This window comes from Oculina patagonica, chromosome 4 (assembly GCF_052425735.1).
Source record: "Oculina patagonica isolate OP01 chromosome 4, crgOcupat, whole genome shotgun sequence".
In the NCBI taxonomy this organism is placed as follows: domain Eukaryota; kingdom Metazoa; phylum Cnidaria; class Anthozoa; order Scleractinia; family Oculinidae; genus Oculina; species Oculina patagonica.
Window position 1 is genome coordinate 3,154,569 of NC_135761.1, and position 19,231 is coordinate 3,173,799.

At 43.3% G+C, this 19,231-nt stretch overlaps 2 protein-coding genes across 3 annotated transcripts in view; both read left to right on the top strand.

Moving 5' to 3' along the window:
• LOC144651224 (deoxynucleoside triphosphate triphosphohydrolase SAMHD1-like) overlaps positions 1 to 5,707 on the top strand; it is a 53,257-nt gene extending 47,550 nt beyond the window's left edge. Inside the window, exons 14-18 of one of the 2 annotated variants that reach the window (XM_078511137.1) lie at positions 201 to 284; positions 1,377 to 1,481; positions 3,094 to 3,188; positions 4,752 to 4,799; positions 5,473 to 5,707. In XM_078511137.1, coding sequence (XP_078367263.1) covers positions 201 to 284; positions 1,377 to 1,481; positions 3,094 to 3,188; positions 4,752 to 4,799; positions 5,473 to 5,497 — 357 coding nt within the window. In that variant the 3' untranslated portion in view covers positions 5,498 to 5,707. Of the gene's footprint in view, positions 1 to 200; positions 285 to 1,376; positions 1,482 to 1,526; positions 3,189 to 4,751; positions 4,800 to 5,472 lie in introns of those variants that run through there. The other variant, XM_078511138.1, reaches the window with a different exon arrangement.
• Positions 5,708 to 15,497: 9,790 nt separating this feature from the next.
• Positions 15,498 to 17,712, top strand: LOC144652098 (uncharacterized). The gene has a single exon (XM_078512129.1). The coding sequence runs from the start codon at positions 16,082 to 16,084 to the stop codon at positions 17,357 to 17,359; it is 1,278 nt and encodes a 425-aa protein (XP_078368255.1). The 5' UTR covers positions 15,498 to 16,081; the 3' UTR covers positions 17,360 to 17,712.
• Positions 17,713 to 19,231: the final 1,519 nt, after the last annotated feature.

A 19,231-nucleotide genomic window follows, 5' to 3' on the forward strand; every position in this document is an offset into this window, starting at 1 on the left:
GGGGTCTAATTGTTTTAAGATAACCAGTGGCTGATCTATTTAACATTGAATATCGTTAGAATTGATTTATTGATGGTTTTGACTGAGAGCATTATAACCTACCGATTATTTTTCGCGCGTGCTTATTTTAAACCATCGTTAGACAGGGTAAAGTTGCAGTCCGCCACAATGACTTAATCCATTGAATGATTTGTTAACAGGATACGATTTCGAAGATCCGTAGAGAAATAGTGAAATGTAAAGCGAGGGGTGATACATTGAAGGCAGACGATTTTGTGGTTGATGTAAGTTTAGTTCTTTAAAAAGAAATTAATTCCCAAGAGAGGAATGAGACAAGAATGGGTTTCCTTTTCCATTTTTATTGTTTACCATTTAACTGAGTTACTGACTTGGAACCCCCATCAAATGGGCGCCATAATTACAATGAACAGTTTCGTTTCCAGGGCCTAATCGCCTTTTTATAAACAAAAATAAGAAGACTGAGTTTTAAAGATGAATTCCAGTCCGTACTGCGCAATCTCGGCTGCAATGTTTATGTGAGCCTCACACGAAGGAATGTTTACAAGCAAAACTAGAAATTCTGTGACAAACTTACCTTTTTTCTTCATTATTAACGCCAGATATCCTTGCAGAACAAATAATAACGAGTAGAAGAACCTTGACGCTATTTCAAACCGACGTTTCAGCTTATCGGGAATTCTTGAACGAAAGGAACCGTAATGGCGGACTAAAAAACTTTATGTATGCTGTCACCGAAGTGTAACGTTTCAACGAATTCAAAACAAAAACGGAAACAAACCCTGAGTCTGCGCAGTACGGACTGGAAATCAGCTTAAATGGTAAGTTTCTCATTCCGTTTGGTCGAGTACAGTGCGGGCAGACTGATCTTCATAATAGTCAAGAACACACGAAAATCGTGCGCGCCGCCGCTTCCAGATGGCTAATTGGACTTTTGAGTTCACATCTGGTAAAGAAAGAGAGACTGTCTGGAGTCTATGTAGCCTGCGAATACAGCCGCCTCTCATCGCTCCCGCCACTACGTGCAAAACGCGTTTCATACCTAGCAGCGGAAGCGAATGAAAGGCGGCTGTATTCGCAGGCTAGAGTTTATGGTATTAATAACCAACAACTGCTTTAAATGAATACACCAAAATTCCCACCAGTCAAATCAGTGTTGACTGGCGGTTGCTCGAATGAAGTGAACTTACCCTCACCTGTCATAATAGAGGTATTTTAACAAATATTCGGAAAACTAGAAAATAAACATAAAAGAAAACACGCAATCATTTTGTTAGCTAAATGCCTAAGTAAGCCTGATGCCTTACAAAGAGCGCGACTAAAGTATATTTTGTTGCTGTGTTTTCTTTCTTTTGCAGATAGTCAAGTTTAGTTACGGCATGGGTGACAAAAACCCAATCAAAGAGGTTGGATTTTATGAGAAGCGCGAGCCAGACAAGGCAGTAAAGATACGAAACGAAAAGGTATATAATTCGTATTGTTGATAAATTAAATCTATTGGCCCTTTTTGAGACGCGCATCTGAAATTATGGTTGGCAAAAATATACCATCAAGGGTGCTCGCACGAGAGGTCGTTGTGTGAAAGTTGTTTTGTTTGTCCAAAGAGTGGATAATACTATCCACCGGATAAATCACTATCCAGTGGATAGTGTAGTATGTTTTGTTGAAACGTTTCCACTGGATAGTGATTTATGGGCCCAGACGTACAGATGACGTCACTGCGTGGTCACTTGCGCGCGTGATCAGAGGTTATGGTCCAAGTCAGTGTCGTCGGCCAATTTTTCAAAACTCGCGAGAGCACAACACAAAGAAAAAAATTTCAGCTTAATTGTAAATCTACAGTGAGAAAAAATCCGCAGAAATACTGAATTCGACAGTTAGGCTTGAAGTCAACAGTGACTAATTGAAAGAATATCGAAAGCTGTGTTTGTTTGTCCGATGCCGAGTAATTTGACGACGGCACGGGAAATCCATGAATGACGGTTGAACCCTTAGGTAAAGAGTAAAACAACTTTCCAAATTGAATAAAGTTAGCTTTTTTCGTTGAAGTTATAATTCTCCATCATTCTGTTTATTAATCGGTTAAGCAGTGCTTCGTGACTACGGAAAACTTTATCGTGAAATGAAAACAACTTCAGCTCACTGGTAACGGCAATGCTTTAGCACTAAAGTGTACTGAAGTCTTCTGTTATTGTGTAAAACAAATAGATTCCATTTTGCCGTGCGTCTGTTCAGTTATAGATCACAGAAGACGTCAAAATGTGGTAAGAACATCAGTCACCCACTCCCCTAGCGGCTCGTGGGCCACTTTTTTGTTCTTACCACAATTTGACATCATCTGCGATTTATAACTAAAAAGACACACGGCAAAATGGAATCTGTTCGTTAATCTTATTGGCTTATTGGCTTCTTTTGTTACATTACTCCGGTGATGTCATAGAGGATGCTGGTATTGATGGATACAGCATCCACAAAAAGGGAATTTCAAAGCGTTTTCATTTGCCGGAGATTTTCAAATAGTCTTCAAATATTGCTGTGGACTCTGTGGCGGCCAGTTAAACTCAAACTTATTTACTACTGTGAGGCGTCACAGTAGTTCTGTCGCTTTCTTGGTGAACAAGTGACGTATGTATGTCACATGATCAGATTAAGGCTTGTTTCACTAAAGAACCAATCAATTTGCATTTTAAAAGAATCTAATGGTATCTGCATTTGTATTTAATTGCTGCAGTTTGTTCAAACATTTTAAACGTGTTCCGTCATCGACTTGTTACGTAAGAATTTTCATTCACCTAAAAATTACTATTAAATACGGTCAAGCGTGCTAACTCTTTGGCACTGCTAAAATCCAATATCCATTATTCTGCCAACCTATTTTCCGCCAACCCCCCAAAATAACTTTGCACGCATTGCGTGCTGTGTTTTAAACGTTTTTATGGCTGCACTTGAGAAGGAAATCATTGGCCTAATGGGAAAGACTGGGTCTGACACAATATCGCATGACATGCGTACGAATGTAATCATACATCTAACGTATTTTAATCAATATTCTCCTCATTTCCGGTCCACTGCTAGGTTAGTAAGATGTTGCCGAAAACGTATGCTGAGCAAGAAATGCGCGTTTACTTTAAAAGGGTTGACGACAATGACCTCTTGAAGAAAGCCGAAGAGTAAGTTCTGTCTGATTCGATAGTATTAGGGAAAAGAAAGCATTGTAAGCAGTATTTTTCCTCAGTTTACATAATGGTCAACTCATTTAGGGATAGGAGAAACTGACTTTTTTCTCAAAACAATTAGTTTTTGTTTTGTACTCTCCTTAATAATGCTGTGTAAGGATTTTAATTACATTTATTCGCGCTAATTTGATATAATTACACTAGTATTTTCATAAGGGACGGACCATTAGAAATAACCGGAGGGGGGTAAAAAGTTTTCGGTGCAGGAATTTTTTTTGAAGGTCTACTTGTCTGCAGCAATTTTGTTTCCGGGGCACAAGCTTTGCACGATTTTTTTTTTCGCCCAAAGATACAGGTTTTCTTTTGTAGAGCATCTATGATTTGCGCAACAATTATCATTATTATTAAAATAGCATTATTGTTTCATTTTTCAGATTCGTTCTCTGAATTAAGCGACATTTAGGGACCGTTCATTTTTTATGGGATAGAGGGGCTGAAGGAATTTGATAGATAGTGCCTCAGGTTAAATATAATCCCCCCTCCTTATTAAAAAAATTTTTACCCTGGTCCCTCAACAAAAAGGATGAAAAAGATGAAAGCTAAAACTTGTCAAGCTAAACTTAAGAATATCAGACAAAATTGCAGTTGAAAGTGATAATATTAATACTACAGTAAATGGTTTGAACCCAGGAGTATCAGTAGTTCGTATAGTGTGATCGTCCGGGTGAGAGTAGTTCTGAGAAGAACTGTTGTTGGTGACTGACGTTTCGACAACCTGAGCGGAAGTCATCTTCAGAGTCAAGTGAAAATTTGTTGTCAGTCGATGATGTTATGGTCCGTCGTTGAAGCTGATTGGTCAGTTAAGCCGTGATGTTATTGGCTGTAAGACTCGTGTAAAGTGTAAAGTTTGTCATCAGTAATTGGTCAGTTTCGATCCGTCTATTGTTAGTCTAATTAAGTCGTTCTGTTCCGTCTATTGTTAGTCAAATTAAGTCGTTCTGTTGGAGGTTCGTTTGTCGCTTCTGTTTACGTCGTGAATAAGTCGTTTGTAAGGTGCCGGTAGTTGTTGACATCTGTTGATAGGCGTCTGTTCTAAGTTCGACTGACTCTGGAAAGCTGGTACACAAACTGTTTGTGCTTTTGATTAACTGTTTACTGTTTAGGGTGGGTAAGGTGTGTTTGCAGCCAAATAGTTGATAGGGTTGAGCTGATGCTGTTCTCTCGGTACATGACAAATTAGAGGTCCGGGGGCTTGCTCCCCCGGGAAAATTTTAATTTTCAGAACCTCAGAAACGCTATTTTAGCCATTCTGATGGACGTTTATAGATTCCATCATACAACACTTACAGGTAATTCCGTTGCACGAATTTTTTTCAGGCACAACCGCTTGCAGAATTTTTTTTCCGACAAGTTTCCCTTGCGGGAATTTTTTTTGGTAAAAGTCACTCCCCCACCCCCACCCCCCGCCCCCTCCGGTTATTTCTAATGGTCCGTCCCTTAATAGCTGCAGATGTCTTCGTGAGTTTTCATCTTTGCTATTTTATGTTTGAAATCTAGGTGTTTTAAAAAATGGTGCAAAGGGCAAAAGAATTGCCGCGACCAAAGGTATTTTACACTTTTAGTTCTTTCTACGTTTTGGATTTGAGGTGTTTGTTATGTATGATAAGAAAAGTTTCTGTAAGAGCTCTTAGTATTAGCTAAGAGGGAGACGCGTTGTTCCGATGGACTCAGTCCGGATCGAGCAGGCCGGGTTCGAGCCCTGGTCGGGGTTATAGTGTTGTATTTTCTAGTGTGACAATAAGTTTTTGGCGCTTTAAAGCCCTACCGTAAGTGGACTTCCGGACGTGCTACTTTAGCATAAGAGTGCATTATTTGTTGATCCGTATATTAAAACCAACTAGACACTGGTAACCTTTTTTTTATCTTGTATCCAATCCAGTTTAATATGTATTAAGTTTCCAACTTTTGCACCCCTCCCACCCCTCTCTCCGCATCCCCGGTCCCAAAAGACAAAAAAAAAAAAAAAAAAAAACAGTCTGAAAATCGTAATTTTTATGGAAAGTGTTCTTGTTCTTATACATTCTCTTCTTGGTTTTGGAAATGCATTTTTTACCATTTTCAGCATTCAACCAATGTACTGTGTTAACATCGGAGTAACATCATTTGTATTTTATTCTTTATTCCGGGCACCGTAAAAAAAAGAAAAAGATACGCATACTTAGTCAGGCTAAGAAATGTACCACAAGAACTAAATTTTCTTTGGGGATATTTTTTTTAGGGCGGCGATGGTTTGGCGGGCATGACCCCGACGAAGTTCGACCTAGATGTTCAAAAAATGCAAAAGTACCCGATGAGGGCCCTTCGAAAGAACCCAAAGAGGGCCCTTCCGTTCAGTGCGACGAAAAAAAGAAGTGAAGCTCAACCTAAATGACATTTTAACATATTAATGTATTAGCGTACTAATCAACTGTTCAAATAAAGGGTACTGAACAACTCTGCTTTACGCGAGGACAGTTTTTTGTACCTGCTCAAAGCTTGTGTACGTTTGCTCTTACTGAGTTAAAATTTCTTAAACGGACACCCGTTAAGGCACACAACATTCACTTTTATCAAGCCTGACTAACGTATTAGTTAACTTCGCCAATACGGTCAACAAGCTCATAAGAAACATCGAAAATTAATTATCCCTGATGCCGTTCAGGGGTTCTGAGCCCCTGACGAGAATGGCAGACTTTCTAAGCTTTTACTATGACAATCTTCTCCGATCCCAGACAACTTATTAGTGAGCTCACTAATTTCCTTAATTCAAATAACAATTATGATCTATCTGAGCGAAAAATGAAATATAATTTTAAGGACAACAGGTCGCTACCAAGTAAATCACCATAGTCAGTCATTTGCACAGATGACTTTCTGTGTTTTCGGCTTTCTTGTTTATCCCGTTGTTTGCTTAGGCATTCAGGTGCTTATGCTTATGTTAATGTAGATTGCCACTGTTACTTACACAAACATAACTATAAGGGCTTTTCTTTATCACTTAGTTGAACCCTCTTGTCAGTTAGTCTTGTGGACGGTTTTCTACATTTTCGACCTTCGTTTGCTCGGTCCGTTTTTTAAGACCTTTCATGTGCTTATGCACATGTTAGGGTGTTCACTCAGCCGTTCATTCGGATCGTTGTTGGTGCAGTCTTCATCCATTACTTACATAAACAGTAAAAGCCGAAATATTGAAACCTATTGAGTTCCGAAACGTTTTGGTTTTAATATCATAAATGGCATCCCACAGCGTTTGAACTATTCTATCGCTCAAACAAAGTAACAATACGGTACGTCACTTTCCAAATGTATGCAGCTTATATTTTTGTCAAGATAGTTTGTCAGTGGTTTGACGCTGACTGTTTTTTGATCTTATTTTTCACTTTTCACTTTTCAAAGTTCTCCAGGCGCGGATCCAGACCGGTTTCACCGTTTTACGGAAATCGGTCAGATTTTTAAAGGATTATATATTTTTGGAGTTAAAAAAAGTTCAAAGTTTCAAGATCAAAAACGCGACTTTTAAGCTTCCAGGGAAATGGTGCTGGTCAATATCGAGCATGCTCCAAAGCTCGCTTCTTCGGCGCTCGTGTACGTTCGTGTTATTCAAAAACGGTCAGCATTTTTTCTGGATCCGTGCCTGCCCTTACACGCGATTTAAAAAGATAACACGTTAGCGTACGCTCCAAAAATAACGTGTAAAGTTTGAAAAAAAAAAAAAAACGTGGTGCGAGTCTCATGCGCGAGACTCAAAACTTTGCAGTGAAACCACTCGCCTAACACCTCGTGGTTCCACTTGAGTTTTGAACATTTTCTGACGTCATGTCTATGGTCTATTTAACAATTATATAATAACCTGAATTCTACCCTCAGTTTGATTGGTTCTTACTTATGATCTATTAGAGTACAGACGCATAGATGTCGTCACGCGGTGGTGTGACTCGCGCGCGTGATCAGAGTTCATAGTCCAAATCAGTGTTTTATTATATAAAACAAATAGATTCAATTTTGCCGTGGGTCTGTTTAGTTATAGATCACAGAAGACGTCAAAATGTGGTAAGAACAACATTGTTCATACAACATTTTGACGTCATCTGTGATCTATAACTGAACAGACGCACGGCAAAATGGAATCTATTTGTTAATTATTCCGCAAGCGCGCGTTGGGTATGAGATGGCAGGTAGCCAACGAGGCGCGTAGCGCCAAGTTGGCTATAACGATCTCATATCCAACAAGCGCGCATAAAAACGTCCAAACAATTGCAATTTTTGAGCTCCCCAGCTGTTTTCGTATCGGCTACCATATTTGTGGTCAATGTTATATGAGCTCATATACCATTGCCGGTTAACCAATCAAAACTCAGGAATTGCAATATACCATTGCTAGTTTTTTGCGTGGTCGTTCCCAGAGTGCGGCCAATCTTTTCGGAAATGCCTTGAACATAAGTACCACTAAGCCATTAGTTGGTAAATCAGCTGGTGGTTTTGACAGTGATCTCTCGCACTTGTTTATAAAGGATGATGGGTAGTTGTTCTCGCGCAATACGGTCTTCACTCGCTTCGTTTCTTCGCGTTTCCCTTTCTGCGTTGAAGGAATGTTCCTTGCCACGCCCACGAGTCTCGTGCCACGTTCTATGTCACCCCTGAATACAATTACACTACTCAAGATGTTGTGGTGAAGGTCTCCAAGACGATAATACAATTGAGTTCGTTCAGGAGCCATAAGTGGGGACCGAGACCATTTCTATGTGGGGTTGGACCCATGATTTGGGGCAATTTGGCTATTTTTAGAAACAATACCCGATTCCCTCTATAGCGTGCGCCTGCAGGGAATTCATCAGACCATGCGCGAGACTCAGCAACGCGCATCGTTACTGAAGGCCCGTTTACACAGGCGATTTTTGTCGCGCAACTCAATGCAATTTTTGTCGCGCCGAAGTTGCATCAAGTTTCGAACAGGTTCGAAACTCCTGCGACTCGCGGCGATTTTATCGCCACTAGTTTTCACGCGTGCAAATCATGGCGATTTTATCGCCGTGATATCGCAGCGAAGTTGCATGAAGTCGCCGCGATATCGCGGCGACTTTCTGCAACTTCGGCGCGACAAAAATTGCATTGAGTTGCGCGACAAAATCGCCTGTGTAAACGGGCCTTGAGTCTCGCGCATGGTTTGATGAATACAACTACCGTGATTCCCTGCAGGCGCGCGCTATAGAGGGAATCGGGTATTGCGCTATCGCGCTGCCGTGAGGATGTCGCATGAACGTCGCGCGAAGAAAAACAAATGGCGTCCAAAAATACTCAATTTCTTTTAGCAGTTCCTATTTCAAATTTAAATCAAGTCCTTGCTAAGAACTCCCTTGACAGTGATTCAGAAAGTAAAAATAACGCAAGTGATTCGGATGTCTGCAGTGGCATTTTTTGGACAAAACCAGTGGCGAAGATGCGTCAGACATTTTGTACGAGGAATCCCCCAGTGCGCAAGGCAATTATTAGACGTTTAACAGCGCGGCAGCGATATGGAGCAGAACCATATTTGTGCAGAAATACAAGTCCCTTGTCGATCTTTCTTCGGTTCTTTTTTGTATTTCGGGCTCTCAAGTTATTTAGGACTTTCATATCGCAAATGATCACTGGAGAAGGAGAGTAGTACTTGGAGTACACTAAAAACCCGCGTATAAGAACCTAGGTTTTTTCAAGTAAGTCTAAACAGGTTCTTATATAAATGGTATTTAGGGTAAAATTAGGCTAACTAGGTTCTTAACTTTTGTTCAAGAAAAAAAGTAGAATAATTATTGTTAAATGATCTGGTTTTTAATGTCCAATAACTGTATTCTTGGAGGCTTCGGTAAGCAAAATACTATACTATTTTAATCTGATTTTGTTAAAATCAAACCTATACTGTAACCTTCACTGTATATTTTTGAGAAGATTTAATGTCACGCACAATCGAAAGGACACCGTTTATGTGGGAGAAAGGTAGGGGGAATAAGTGTTGTCCTGGAACCGAGAGCTGCCTGCCATGGGCGAGGCCAGTACTCGGGGCTAGTGTCAGCGAGTGGCATATAAGACCGTGAGATGGGTGTCACGGGGCACAGAGGCAGGGTGGCGTGCACCTATGCCAAGCTCCTGGAGGGATGGTAGCGAGGGGAAGTGGATGTGTCCACCGTTTCTCACCCAAGCTAAGGCAACCCAGGCATAGCTTCAGTGTGGGACTGAAGGGTTGTCGCCAGCAACACTTATCCCCATAATTCTGGAAACAGAATCCTCCCACACTGAGGCTGCTAAGAGAGCTGTATATTTAGGGAAGCGAACGGTTGCCCCACCCAGGATGGTGCGGGAGTAGCATACTGTTAGAAGCCTCAGACAGGATTCCTAGTGCGTAGTTGCCACTCTCTAAACTAGTAGATATGTTAACCAAAGAAAACTATCATAATTAACAAAAATTAAGGTATCAGTTTTAGACTACTGTCCGTGCAGATAGGCGGACCAGTATGGTCCAGGTGCAAAAAACTGCAGTGTTTGTATAGTAAACATATCCATGGATCAAATGTGGTTAAGTTCTCATTTCCAGTGTGGTTCCGGTGGTAGGCAGCCATAGTAGATGGTACTTGCAGTATAGTAGCTTGAGGGAGGTGAATGTACCTTTCATAGGAGTCGGAGCGCCAGCGGCCAAGAATCTTGATGAGCCATGAAGGAAAGCCGGCAGCAGCCGCTGTCGTGGCTGCCCCAATTCTGAAACTGTGGGTGTTGTAATTATTGGATTGGAGGCCGCACAAATCAAGTAGAGTGTGTAGGTTAGAGGCCAAGATACGTCGTGAGAGAGGGGTGCCATCCTTAAACTGGAACATGGGGCTCTGCGGGGAGGAGCCAGGTGTTTGTAGAAGGAAGTCTCTTGTGGCAGCCACTGCACAGACGTTAGATTGTGAACTGGCGATGGTGATAGTTGAAGATTGCCTGAAAGGGTCTGTCTTGGACTTTTTGATGCAGACTGTCATGTGTTGCGGACTGGTGATATTCGGGAAGAATGCAATGTCCTGACGAGTGAGGTGCACGTTGCGGTCAAACTGACCGTTACATGTGAGTTCACTGCACCTCAAAAAGCCGAAGAATGCTAAAGAAAAAGCGGCCCAGAGCATAACCGTGTCGATATCGAGGGAGTGATTGGGGGAGAGGAGTGTGAAAATGCTTTCGAGGATAAAAAGGGTCATGGGCAGACGGTTGCGTCTGGATAGCCCTAGGGTACGTTTGATGCCACGGAGGGTGTTTTGGAGGCGAGGCATGTCGGCAAAGTTGAGATTGCAGTTGAACTCTACATGTAAATTCTGTATCGCTGCTAGGTAAACTTTAATGGTGTGAAATCTAACATATTCAGCTAAATGGGAAACAATATAAATTAAAGTGACCTCCATAGCGGGGAGGAGAGGGGTGGCAGGTGTTACGAGACCAAACTTCAAACTGAACAGGATAAATTGTTTTTCTCCAGATGCATAAGGGGGATATCCAGGTCAGTAAATACAGTCAGGAGGTTACACAGTGCTGTGGAGCATTGGGACCGAGGCGGGGGGAGGGCAATAAAGAAATCATCCAGGATGTGCATGACTCCAGTAATGTTGAGTTTGTGGCGAATTATCCATTCCAAAGCATCTGATAGCATATTAAATAGGAAGGGGGCGCTCCGGAGCCCAAAGGGGAGTACGGTATCAAAGAAGTAAAGCCCTTTCCACTGCATGCCTAACAGTTCCCAGTCTTGGGGGTGGATAGGGATTATGCGGAAGGCAGACTGAATGTCTGTCTTGGACATAAATGCACCCTTCCCGAGGGAGAGGAGGAGATGGATGGCATTGTCCACAGTGATGTACTGGAGGGTGTAATCCTCAATGGGAATATTGGCGTTGATACTAGTGGAGGAGGTTTTAGGGTATGAGAGGTGAAAAATAGTACGCCATTTGTCTGAGTGTTTTTTGGGAACTAGACCCAAAGGGGAGATACGAAAATTTTCAAAAGGGGGGACAGGGAAAGGGCCGGCGGTGTGGCCATTAAGGACCTCAGTCAAAAGGTTTTGTTCCAGGATATCTGGGTGGAGGTTGGCGGAGCGTAGGTTGGGGTAAAAAGAGTGTGTCCGGGGACCAGAATACCCAATACGAAAGCCCTCCCGTAAGCCCAAACAAAGCGAAGTAACAAAATGAGGGTCGGGATGGCCTTCGAGGTAGGATTCGAGAAGATCAACATTAACAGGGGTACGCGGTTTAAGTGTAGAAAGAAAATCATCGACGCTTGTGATCACTTGACTTTGAAGCTGTACTAGGGCATTTACTGGGGTGGGTGGTGGCAGGGTGAGCTTCGTTGCAGTTGTAGACTGAACAGCGGTGGGGGTAGGGGCAAGGTGTCCTGATGCAGGCAATTCCCCGGTTGAAGTTTCGGCAGGGGTCGCCACCTGAGGTTGGGTTGTCCCTATGGGAAGAGAGAGGGCAGGAATGAGACATATGGTCGGCCCCACCGCAAGTGAAGCATGCTGAACGCGACATGCCGGTAAATTTTTCCAGATACAACTGGGGGTGGATTTTGGACCAAGTAAGGGTCGGGTCTTGGGCAGCCCTTCTTCTGAAGTCGATATCATAAGCGAGCCAGGAGAGACCTAAGAATTTTTTGTGAGCAGACTGGATAATACTAAGGTAAGCAAACATTTCCACGGCCCGGTGTGGAAATGCAGACAAGAGAACGGTGGCAAAAACGGAGAAAGCCGACAGCCATCGATCGAAGGAATCGATGGGGACTTTCTTAGCTCTCCGCTGGCTCGGAAAAGAAATAGGTAAAGATTCACCGTTGACAGTAAGGGTAACAAGATCGGAAATGGTCGAGGAAGCGGTAGAATTCTCGTGTAACAGCGACACAAAATCAACGTACTCACCCTTTACAATAGCTTTCCGAGTTTTTTCGTCGACGTGCGCCGCGAGGTCACCGGAGTTTGAAGCTGGAGTGGATAGGAGCTGTTGTACGGAGTTTGGATCGCCCAAGTTAACGGCTGGGTCCACCGTTGATGCACTTGCTTGTCCTGGCGCGTTAGTGAGGGTGGCAAATTTGCTTTCAACGATCGCCGAGACAATTGATGTTATCTGATCCACGGTGATCGGAGGCTGTGCATGTGCTTCATTGCGCGGTTCTTCGCCAGTGGTGTTGCCATCCGGCGTTGGATTTGCGGCCTGATCGTCAGGTTCCTCTATGGACTCGGCGTCAGGAGTGACTTCGGTAGTGCGAACACGCGTTGAAGAGGTTTTTTGACGTTTGGGACGTCCAGCGGGCGCACGGCTACCGGTCCGTTTGGCTTGTTGTTGTTGCGCCTTGAGGCGCGTGATAAGAGTTTGACGATTGCCTTGAATTGAAAGACTGCTTTGTTGGCACAAAAGTCGAAGAACTTCCGACGTGAGTTTTGTGTAGTCGGTCATGATTACTTGGCAGAAAGTAAATAGCGATTAGCTCTTGAAAGGGCGAAATAAACGCGAGAGAAATAAACGCTTGAGTCCAGCAGCTTAACTGAATTGCAAGTGAAGATCGTCTGTGATCACAAGAGTAAACAGGGGAAGGCTGTGTGGATCTGATTGGCCGAGAATCTGTGAACGCGTGCAAGCTTATCATTCATTGGCCAGTATAAATAGAGGGAGATACAAGTACATGTTTACGGTTCAAAGAGCGGGGTACAGATTGCCGGAAAAACACATCCACGGGGAGAGCAAGGTTTAATTGAGCTAAACATTAACTCCAGTTTATGCTTTGGCAAAAACAGCCATTTTTAATTCTATATTTTTGAGAAGATTACTTTTTTTTCTTTTTTGAAAATAAGAACCTGTTTTAGAATTTTAGCCTAAAATGGTTCTTATGTGAAGGGTGCTTAAAAATAAAGTTTTAGCCTAACAGGTTCTTAAATGTTAGGTTCTTATACGCGGGTTTTTACTGTACCTTGACACGTTTCCTTAAAACCACGAGATTATGGACACCGCCATAATTTCATTTATGTCGGAGGCCGACGTTAGTTATGAAACATTTTAGTTGAGTAAACATTGTAGTATTATCTTATCGTAATTGCCAGGTGGCTGTTTTGAAGGCTGGAATTCGGCATATATCCGTTCATCGTTAACCAAATTGAATATCTTGAATTCCGCGGTTTTATTCCCATCATACAAGGAGAGTGTAAGACATGTATTCGTCCTCATTCTTCGTAACCTTCGAGGAGTACACATCAGAGAATTTTCTCGTTTGCTTTCTTCTACGTTCAGAGTCTATTTCATTTCTCAAGTTCAGGCAAGTACACTCAGTTTGTTACGATGGACTTTAGACGATAATTTTCGACGGTTGGCATGGCAAACCACCTATCCTCCCATTCTTTTTTAATTTTAGAACATGAATGACCCAAGGGTTCTAATTCTCGGTCATTCTTTCGTTCACCGATTGCAAAGCTTCATAGTTTCTTCGTCCAACCTATCTCTATCGCTGGGCATAACAGATCAGCCGATCATTGTGAAGTGGCACGGCAAAGGAGGGAGAACTATAGCTAGGGTTCTTGCTTCCGACCTACCTGTCGTAGAATCCTTCCAGCCCCACCTTGTGATTTTAGAGCTGGGGACAAATGACTTATCTCGGCTAGACCCTACAACGGTGGGTTCATCTCTGGAGGATCTTACCAAAGTTTTACATTTGCGTTACGGCGTTCAACGTGTGGTGGTTTGCCAGACAATATTTCGGGATAAGGCTACGGAGTTTAATAACAGGGTGACTTTACTGAACAAATATTCTGAAGTAGTCATTCCCTCACTATCGTATTCCGTTTTCTGGAAACACAGAGGATTATGGAATTCCTCGAAGGGAATGTATGATAAAGATGGTGTGCACTTGAGTGCATTTGGCCAAATAAAACTGTATCGTAGTATAAGGGGCGCGGTTTTGCAGTCGTTACCTACCCTGGATTTGTCTTAGCTATATATAATTGCCGATTGTGACGAACAATTTACAATTCCTATTTTCCGTTTTATTACCCCATTTACTTTACGCCCAGCAGTTCTGTTCTGTTTGCAGCCAGTAGTTAACCGTGGCTTGCACTTCATTTTGTCCACGTTAGGTGGGGACAAGTTAACTCTAGTCCTGCCTACGTGGCTGTTTTTTGTGACACAGTGTGTCCTGTCTTCATCTGCTGTGGTATTTTAGCCTGACATTTGTGACAACTTGAGTGTACAACCTTCTTGATCGCCTATTTTTATAGGTGCGTCCACGCACTCGTCATATCTGTCAAGGTTTATGTTTTCACGGGGTATTTAACTTGTTATTTTCCATAAACATTTTTCGTTTCGTCTTGATTACACGCCAGTCATGGCGTCTGTTTACGACTGCAAGGCCGCACCCCCTTCTACTGGGGTAATTGACACTCACTGTTCTCAATTTTCGTTCATGGTTTTTGTTCTCCCTTTCTTTCGTACAAGTCATGCCACCAGTGAAACGAAAACGGTCAACACGCGCTTCTACCCGTGCAGCCAAGACAGCTCGTGCTCCCAGCCGTCCTGCAGCGCCGCAAGAGCAAACCATCAACCCTCCTCCCGCATCAGCTGAAAACGCGGGTATGGTGAATGTCAATATAGAAGCTCTGACCGCCACGTTAGCAGCTGCTGTACATCAAGCCGTTCACTCTGCACTGACTACCGCCTCAACATCCAATGGCAGCCCACAATTGGGGGACAATGTCACTCAAGTGCCTGGCGTGCAAGAAAATCTCGTGTCTTGGATGGTTGAAACTGAGGTGACGGCTTTGACAAATGCAGGTCAGATTCCTTTAAATACGGAGGGAACTGGGCCCCGGCCTACAACCGAATTTCGTAGCGTGGCCATTAGTCTGGCGGCGAGAGTCAGTTCAAAAACCAAGGCCAAGATCTGGGCGCAAGAATACATAGACCTGGGCTCTCTGTTGTCTATAGCTTCTAGTAGTAATAGTTATTCCTTATCCCTTAAATCGACCAACGATAATTCATCGGCCACGCCTAAGCTGTGTTTAGAGCCCACCGATAAGCCGCGGCGTATATTTAATATTAATCAATGGCTCACCGCCTTTAACATTTTTGTATCGGTTTACACCGAACGATTTACTCAGGCGGCGCCACAGTTAATGACATATTGTGAAACAGTTCGTGACATTTCAGCAAAGGGTGGTGACTGGCGATATTATGACGAGCAGTTCCGTTTTATAAGGCAATCTGACCCAAACATTTTCCCATGGGATCTTATTCACTGGGAACTTTGGTTCCAAACGATGATTTCCGCGCGCAACAACGGTCAGAAAGCCGTCGCCAACGGCGATCGGGACAAACCACCACATCGTGTTCGGCAGCAGTTTCCCAAAGGAACTTGCTGGGCCTTTCACGGGGGAAAAACCTGTCTGGGCTGCAAATACGAACACGTTTGTTTCAAGTGTGGGTCCCGTCACCCGGCCAGCCAGTGCTCAACTCAGTATCGCGGGAAATCTAAAACAAGTTCCGCTGGCGATCAAGCCGACCGCCAAAAGCCACAAACCGGTAACACCGGTAAAAGTGGATAGATTAGAATTTTTTCTTGCTGATTACCCTGCAGTTTTGTCCTCCACTTTGTTAAAAGGCTTTCGTTTCGGCTTTTCTATTCAATTTTATGGCGAAAGAAAGCCATTTGAATCACCCAATCTAAGAAGTGCTTTGGAAAACCCGCAGATTGTTTCCCTTAAACTTAAGAAAGAGCTCGAAGCTGGTCGGATCGCGGGACCTTTTGCTCGCCCTCCATTTAAAAACTTCAGATGTTCACCCCTTGGCATCGTTCCGAAAAAAGTTCCCTCTGAATTCCGTATGATTCAGCACTTATCTTATCCCAAAGGTTCATCGGTTAATGATTTTATACCACAGGAATTTTCTTCCGTTCATTATGCAACTATCTCCGATGCTATCAGGGTGATTAAACGTTTTGGGTCAGGTTGCTTTATGGCCAAAACCGACATTAAGTCGGCTTTTCGCATTATTCCAATTCATCCCGTAGACTTCGAATTACTTGGAATGAAATGGAATAATTTTTACTATTATGATAAGGCTTTGCCGATGGGGTGTTCAACGAGCTGTAGCATTTTTGAATCTTTTAGCACTGCTTTGGAATGGATAGCCATAACCAAGCTGCAGGCGTCTGCAGTTTTGCATATTCTCGATGATTTTTTATTTATCGCTGCAACGGAAGAGCGTTGTGCTCACGATTTATCGAGTTTTTTGGGCCTTTGTAAATACCTAGGCGTCCCTATTGCGACAGAAAAAACAATGGGTCCTTTCGCGACACTCCAATTCGCTGGAATTACCCTTGATTCCCTAAATATGGAAGCTCGTTTACCTGTCGACAAACTGCAGAAATGTCGTAATTTGCTATCAGAATTTCTCCGTAAGCGCTCGGTCACGCTGCGCGAAATTCAATCCCTAATTGGTGTCTTAAACTTTGCGTGTTCGGTAATTGTACCAGGGCGCGCCTTTCTGCGTCGCCTGATTGATCTCACCACAGGAATTCAGCGTCCCACGCACCATATCCGGCTCACGAAAGCCGCGAAAGATGACCTGTGGGTCTGGCTGCAATTTCTAGAGTTATATAACGGGAAGTCTTTCTTTCTAGACGATATTTGGGAAACATCGAATTCGCTTGAGCTCTACACCGACTCGGCAGGTTCTCGAGGGTACGGTGCTATTTTTGGCAATCACTGGTTTTATGGCGCTTGGCCTCAAACGTGGCAGTCTATAAACATTGCCACCCTCGAATTATTTCCAATCGTAGTTGCGTTACAGATTTGGGGTCCAACTATTTCAAACAAATGCGTTCTTCTTTTTACCGACAATGCCGCCCTCGTCGACATCATTAATAAACAAACGTCGAAGGATAAAGGCATTATGGTTTTGGTCCGTAGTTTAGTGTTGTGTTGTATGCGCTTAAATATTCTTTTTCGCGCTCGTCACATTCCAGGTTTTCTAAACAAAAAGGCCGATTATCTCTCTCGTTTACAGGTGGAGGAGTTCAAAGCTCTAACACCCGACGCGGACCTTTTCCCGACTGCGGTGCCAGAGGACCTACTGCCAGAGAGGTGGTCGATAACCTGAAAGCCTTACTAGGGTCCAGTATATCCGAGGGTTCAAAGAAGTCTTACCAGCGCGCTTGGAGTGTTTACTCCCAATTTTGCAGGCGTTTCGGTGGCAGTTCAATACCCACATTGCCATTAGACCAGGCTGCGGTTGCGCTATTTATTTCTTATCTGTCAGCAAGCAAATTAGCACCTTCTACCATTTCCTCGTACATCTCCGCGATCAGCTACGCCCACAAACTCAAAAGCTATCCAGACCCTACTAAGTCATTTTTGATAAGGAAGCTTTTATCAGCGCAGAGTCGCCGGGGCTCACCCGATGTGCGTCTTCCGATCACGCGACCCGTGTTGCATGAGCTCATTTCGTCATTAAGCCACACCACCGGGTCGGCTTACCAGCGATGTTTACGGCGATGTTTCTGATAGCATTTTATGGCTTTTTTCGAGTAGGCGAAATAGCAGCCAAGACCAAGGGTTCAGTGCATTCGGTATTACAATTTAGGCAAGTACAATTTTTGCCAAATGTTCAAGAGTCACGCATGGCTAAGATTACAATCTCCGAGTTTAAACATAACACCTCTAATAGGCCATTTGAGATCATAATACAGCGAGAAGACTCCCAGCCTTTTTGTCCGCTCAATGCTCTTATCCAATACTGCATGGTTAGGGGCTCCGGTCACGGTCCCCTTTTTTCTTTTCCTGACGCATCCCCTGTAACAGTGGGTCAGTTTAATACCGAACTACATCGCTGCCTTATTTTCTGTGGCCTGGATGCCGCTCATTATAAATCTCACAGTTTTCGCATCGGTGCCGCAAGCCACGCGGCTGAAATGGGCTTTACCGACGCACAGATTAGAACCCTTGGTCGATGGAAATCTGACGCCTTTAGACTTTATATTCGCAACAAATCATTACACGCTAACTAACTGCTCCACGTGGTAAGAGATTCAAGCATGGGCTTGTCTCTTACTACTGATTAGTGGTTTCGTTTAGAATTTTTCTTCATGTAGACTGTGAGGAATTTAAGCATGGGCTTGTTCCCTCACATAATTATTATAACAGCTTTGCTATGCGAGAGTTTAAGCAGGGGCTTGTTCTCAAGTAGCTAAGTTTATCAGATATAAATGTTGCCGCAGCTAGTATAGGCACGTTTATCATCATCGCTGCTACACGGGAAGTTAAGCAGGGGCTTGTTCCCTGGTAGTAGCTTGCTACGATTATACTTATTTTCACCTATATTAAATGAAGGCTGTTTTGGCTCATTATCTTTCTACTATGGGGAATTCAAGCAGGGGCTTGTTCCTCAGAAGTAGGCTAGCATTTCTTATACTCTTTCAAACTTTAATGTATGTCGTCTTAGCCGTCATTTGTTTATCTTTTCCTTAATTTTGCGTTCCGGCTTTGGTGGGGCTAACCTGCGATCAGGCGTTATTTTTCTCGCGGCGGAGCGGTCAACGGAAAAATGAACGCCTGATACAGTTACTTGTCGAGTCGTCTGTAAAAAGTCCAGAATCTGGACTTTTTTCTGATTGGCCAAAAAACAAAAGGCAACATTAGAACTCTATCCTGATTGGCTAATTAAGTTCAAGTCTAATTTCCGGTCCAAAAATATCGCGCGTAGATGATTGTTATCATGGCGGGTGTTGAGCGGAATGAAGTAGAAAGCGAGTTCTTCTAGCTTTTAGAAAATCTCTCAAGAGTTTTGTTCACAAAACATTTAAAGACGAACAGAGGGAGTGTATTCGACGAATAGTTTGTGAAAGAAAAGATGTTTTTGCGGTGCTTCCGACGGGATTCGGCAAGAGCGTGATCTATCATCAATGGTGTCGAAGAGTATTACACCACACCACAAAGACGCCAGACGATCGTGCCAGTGACGAAAACTACGACC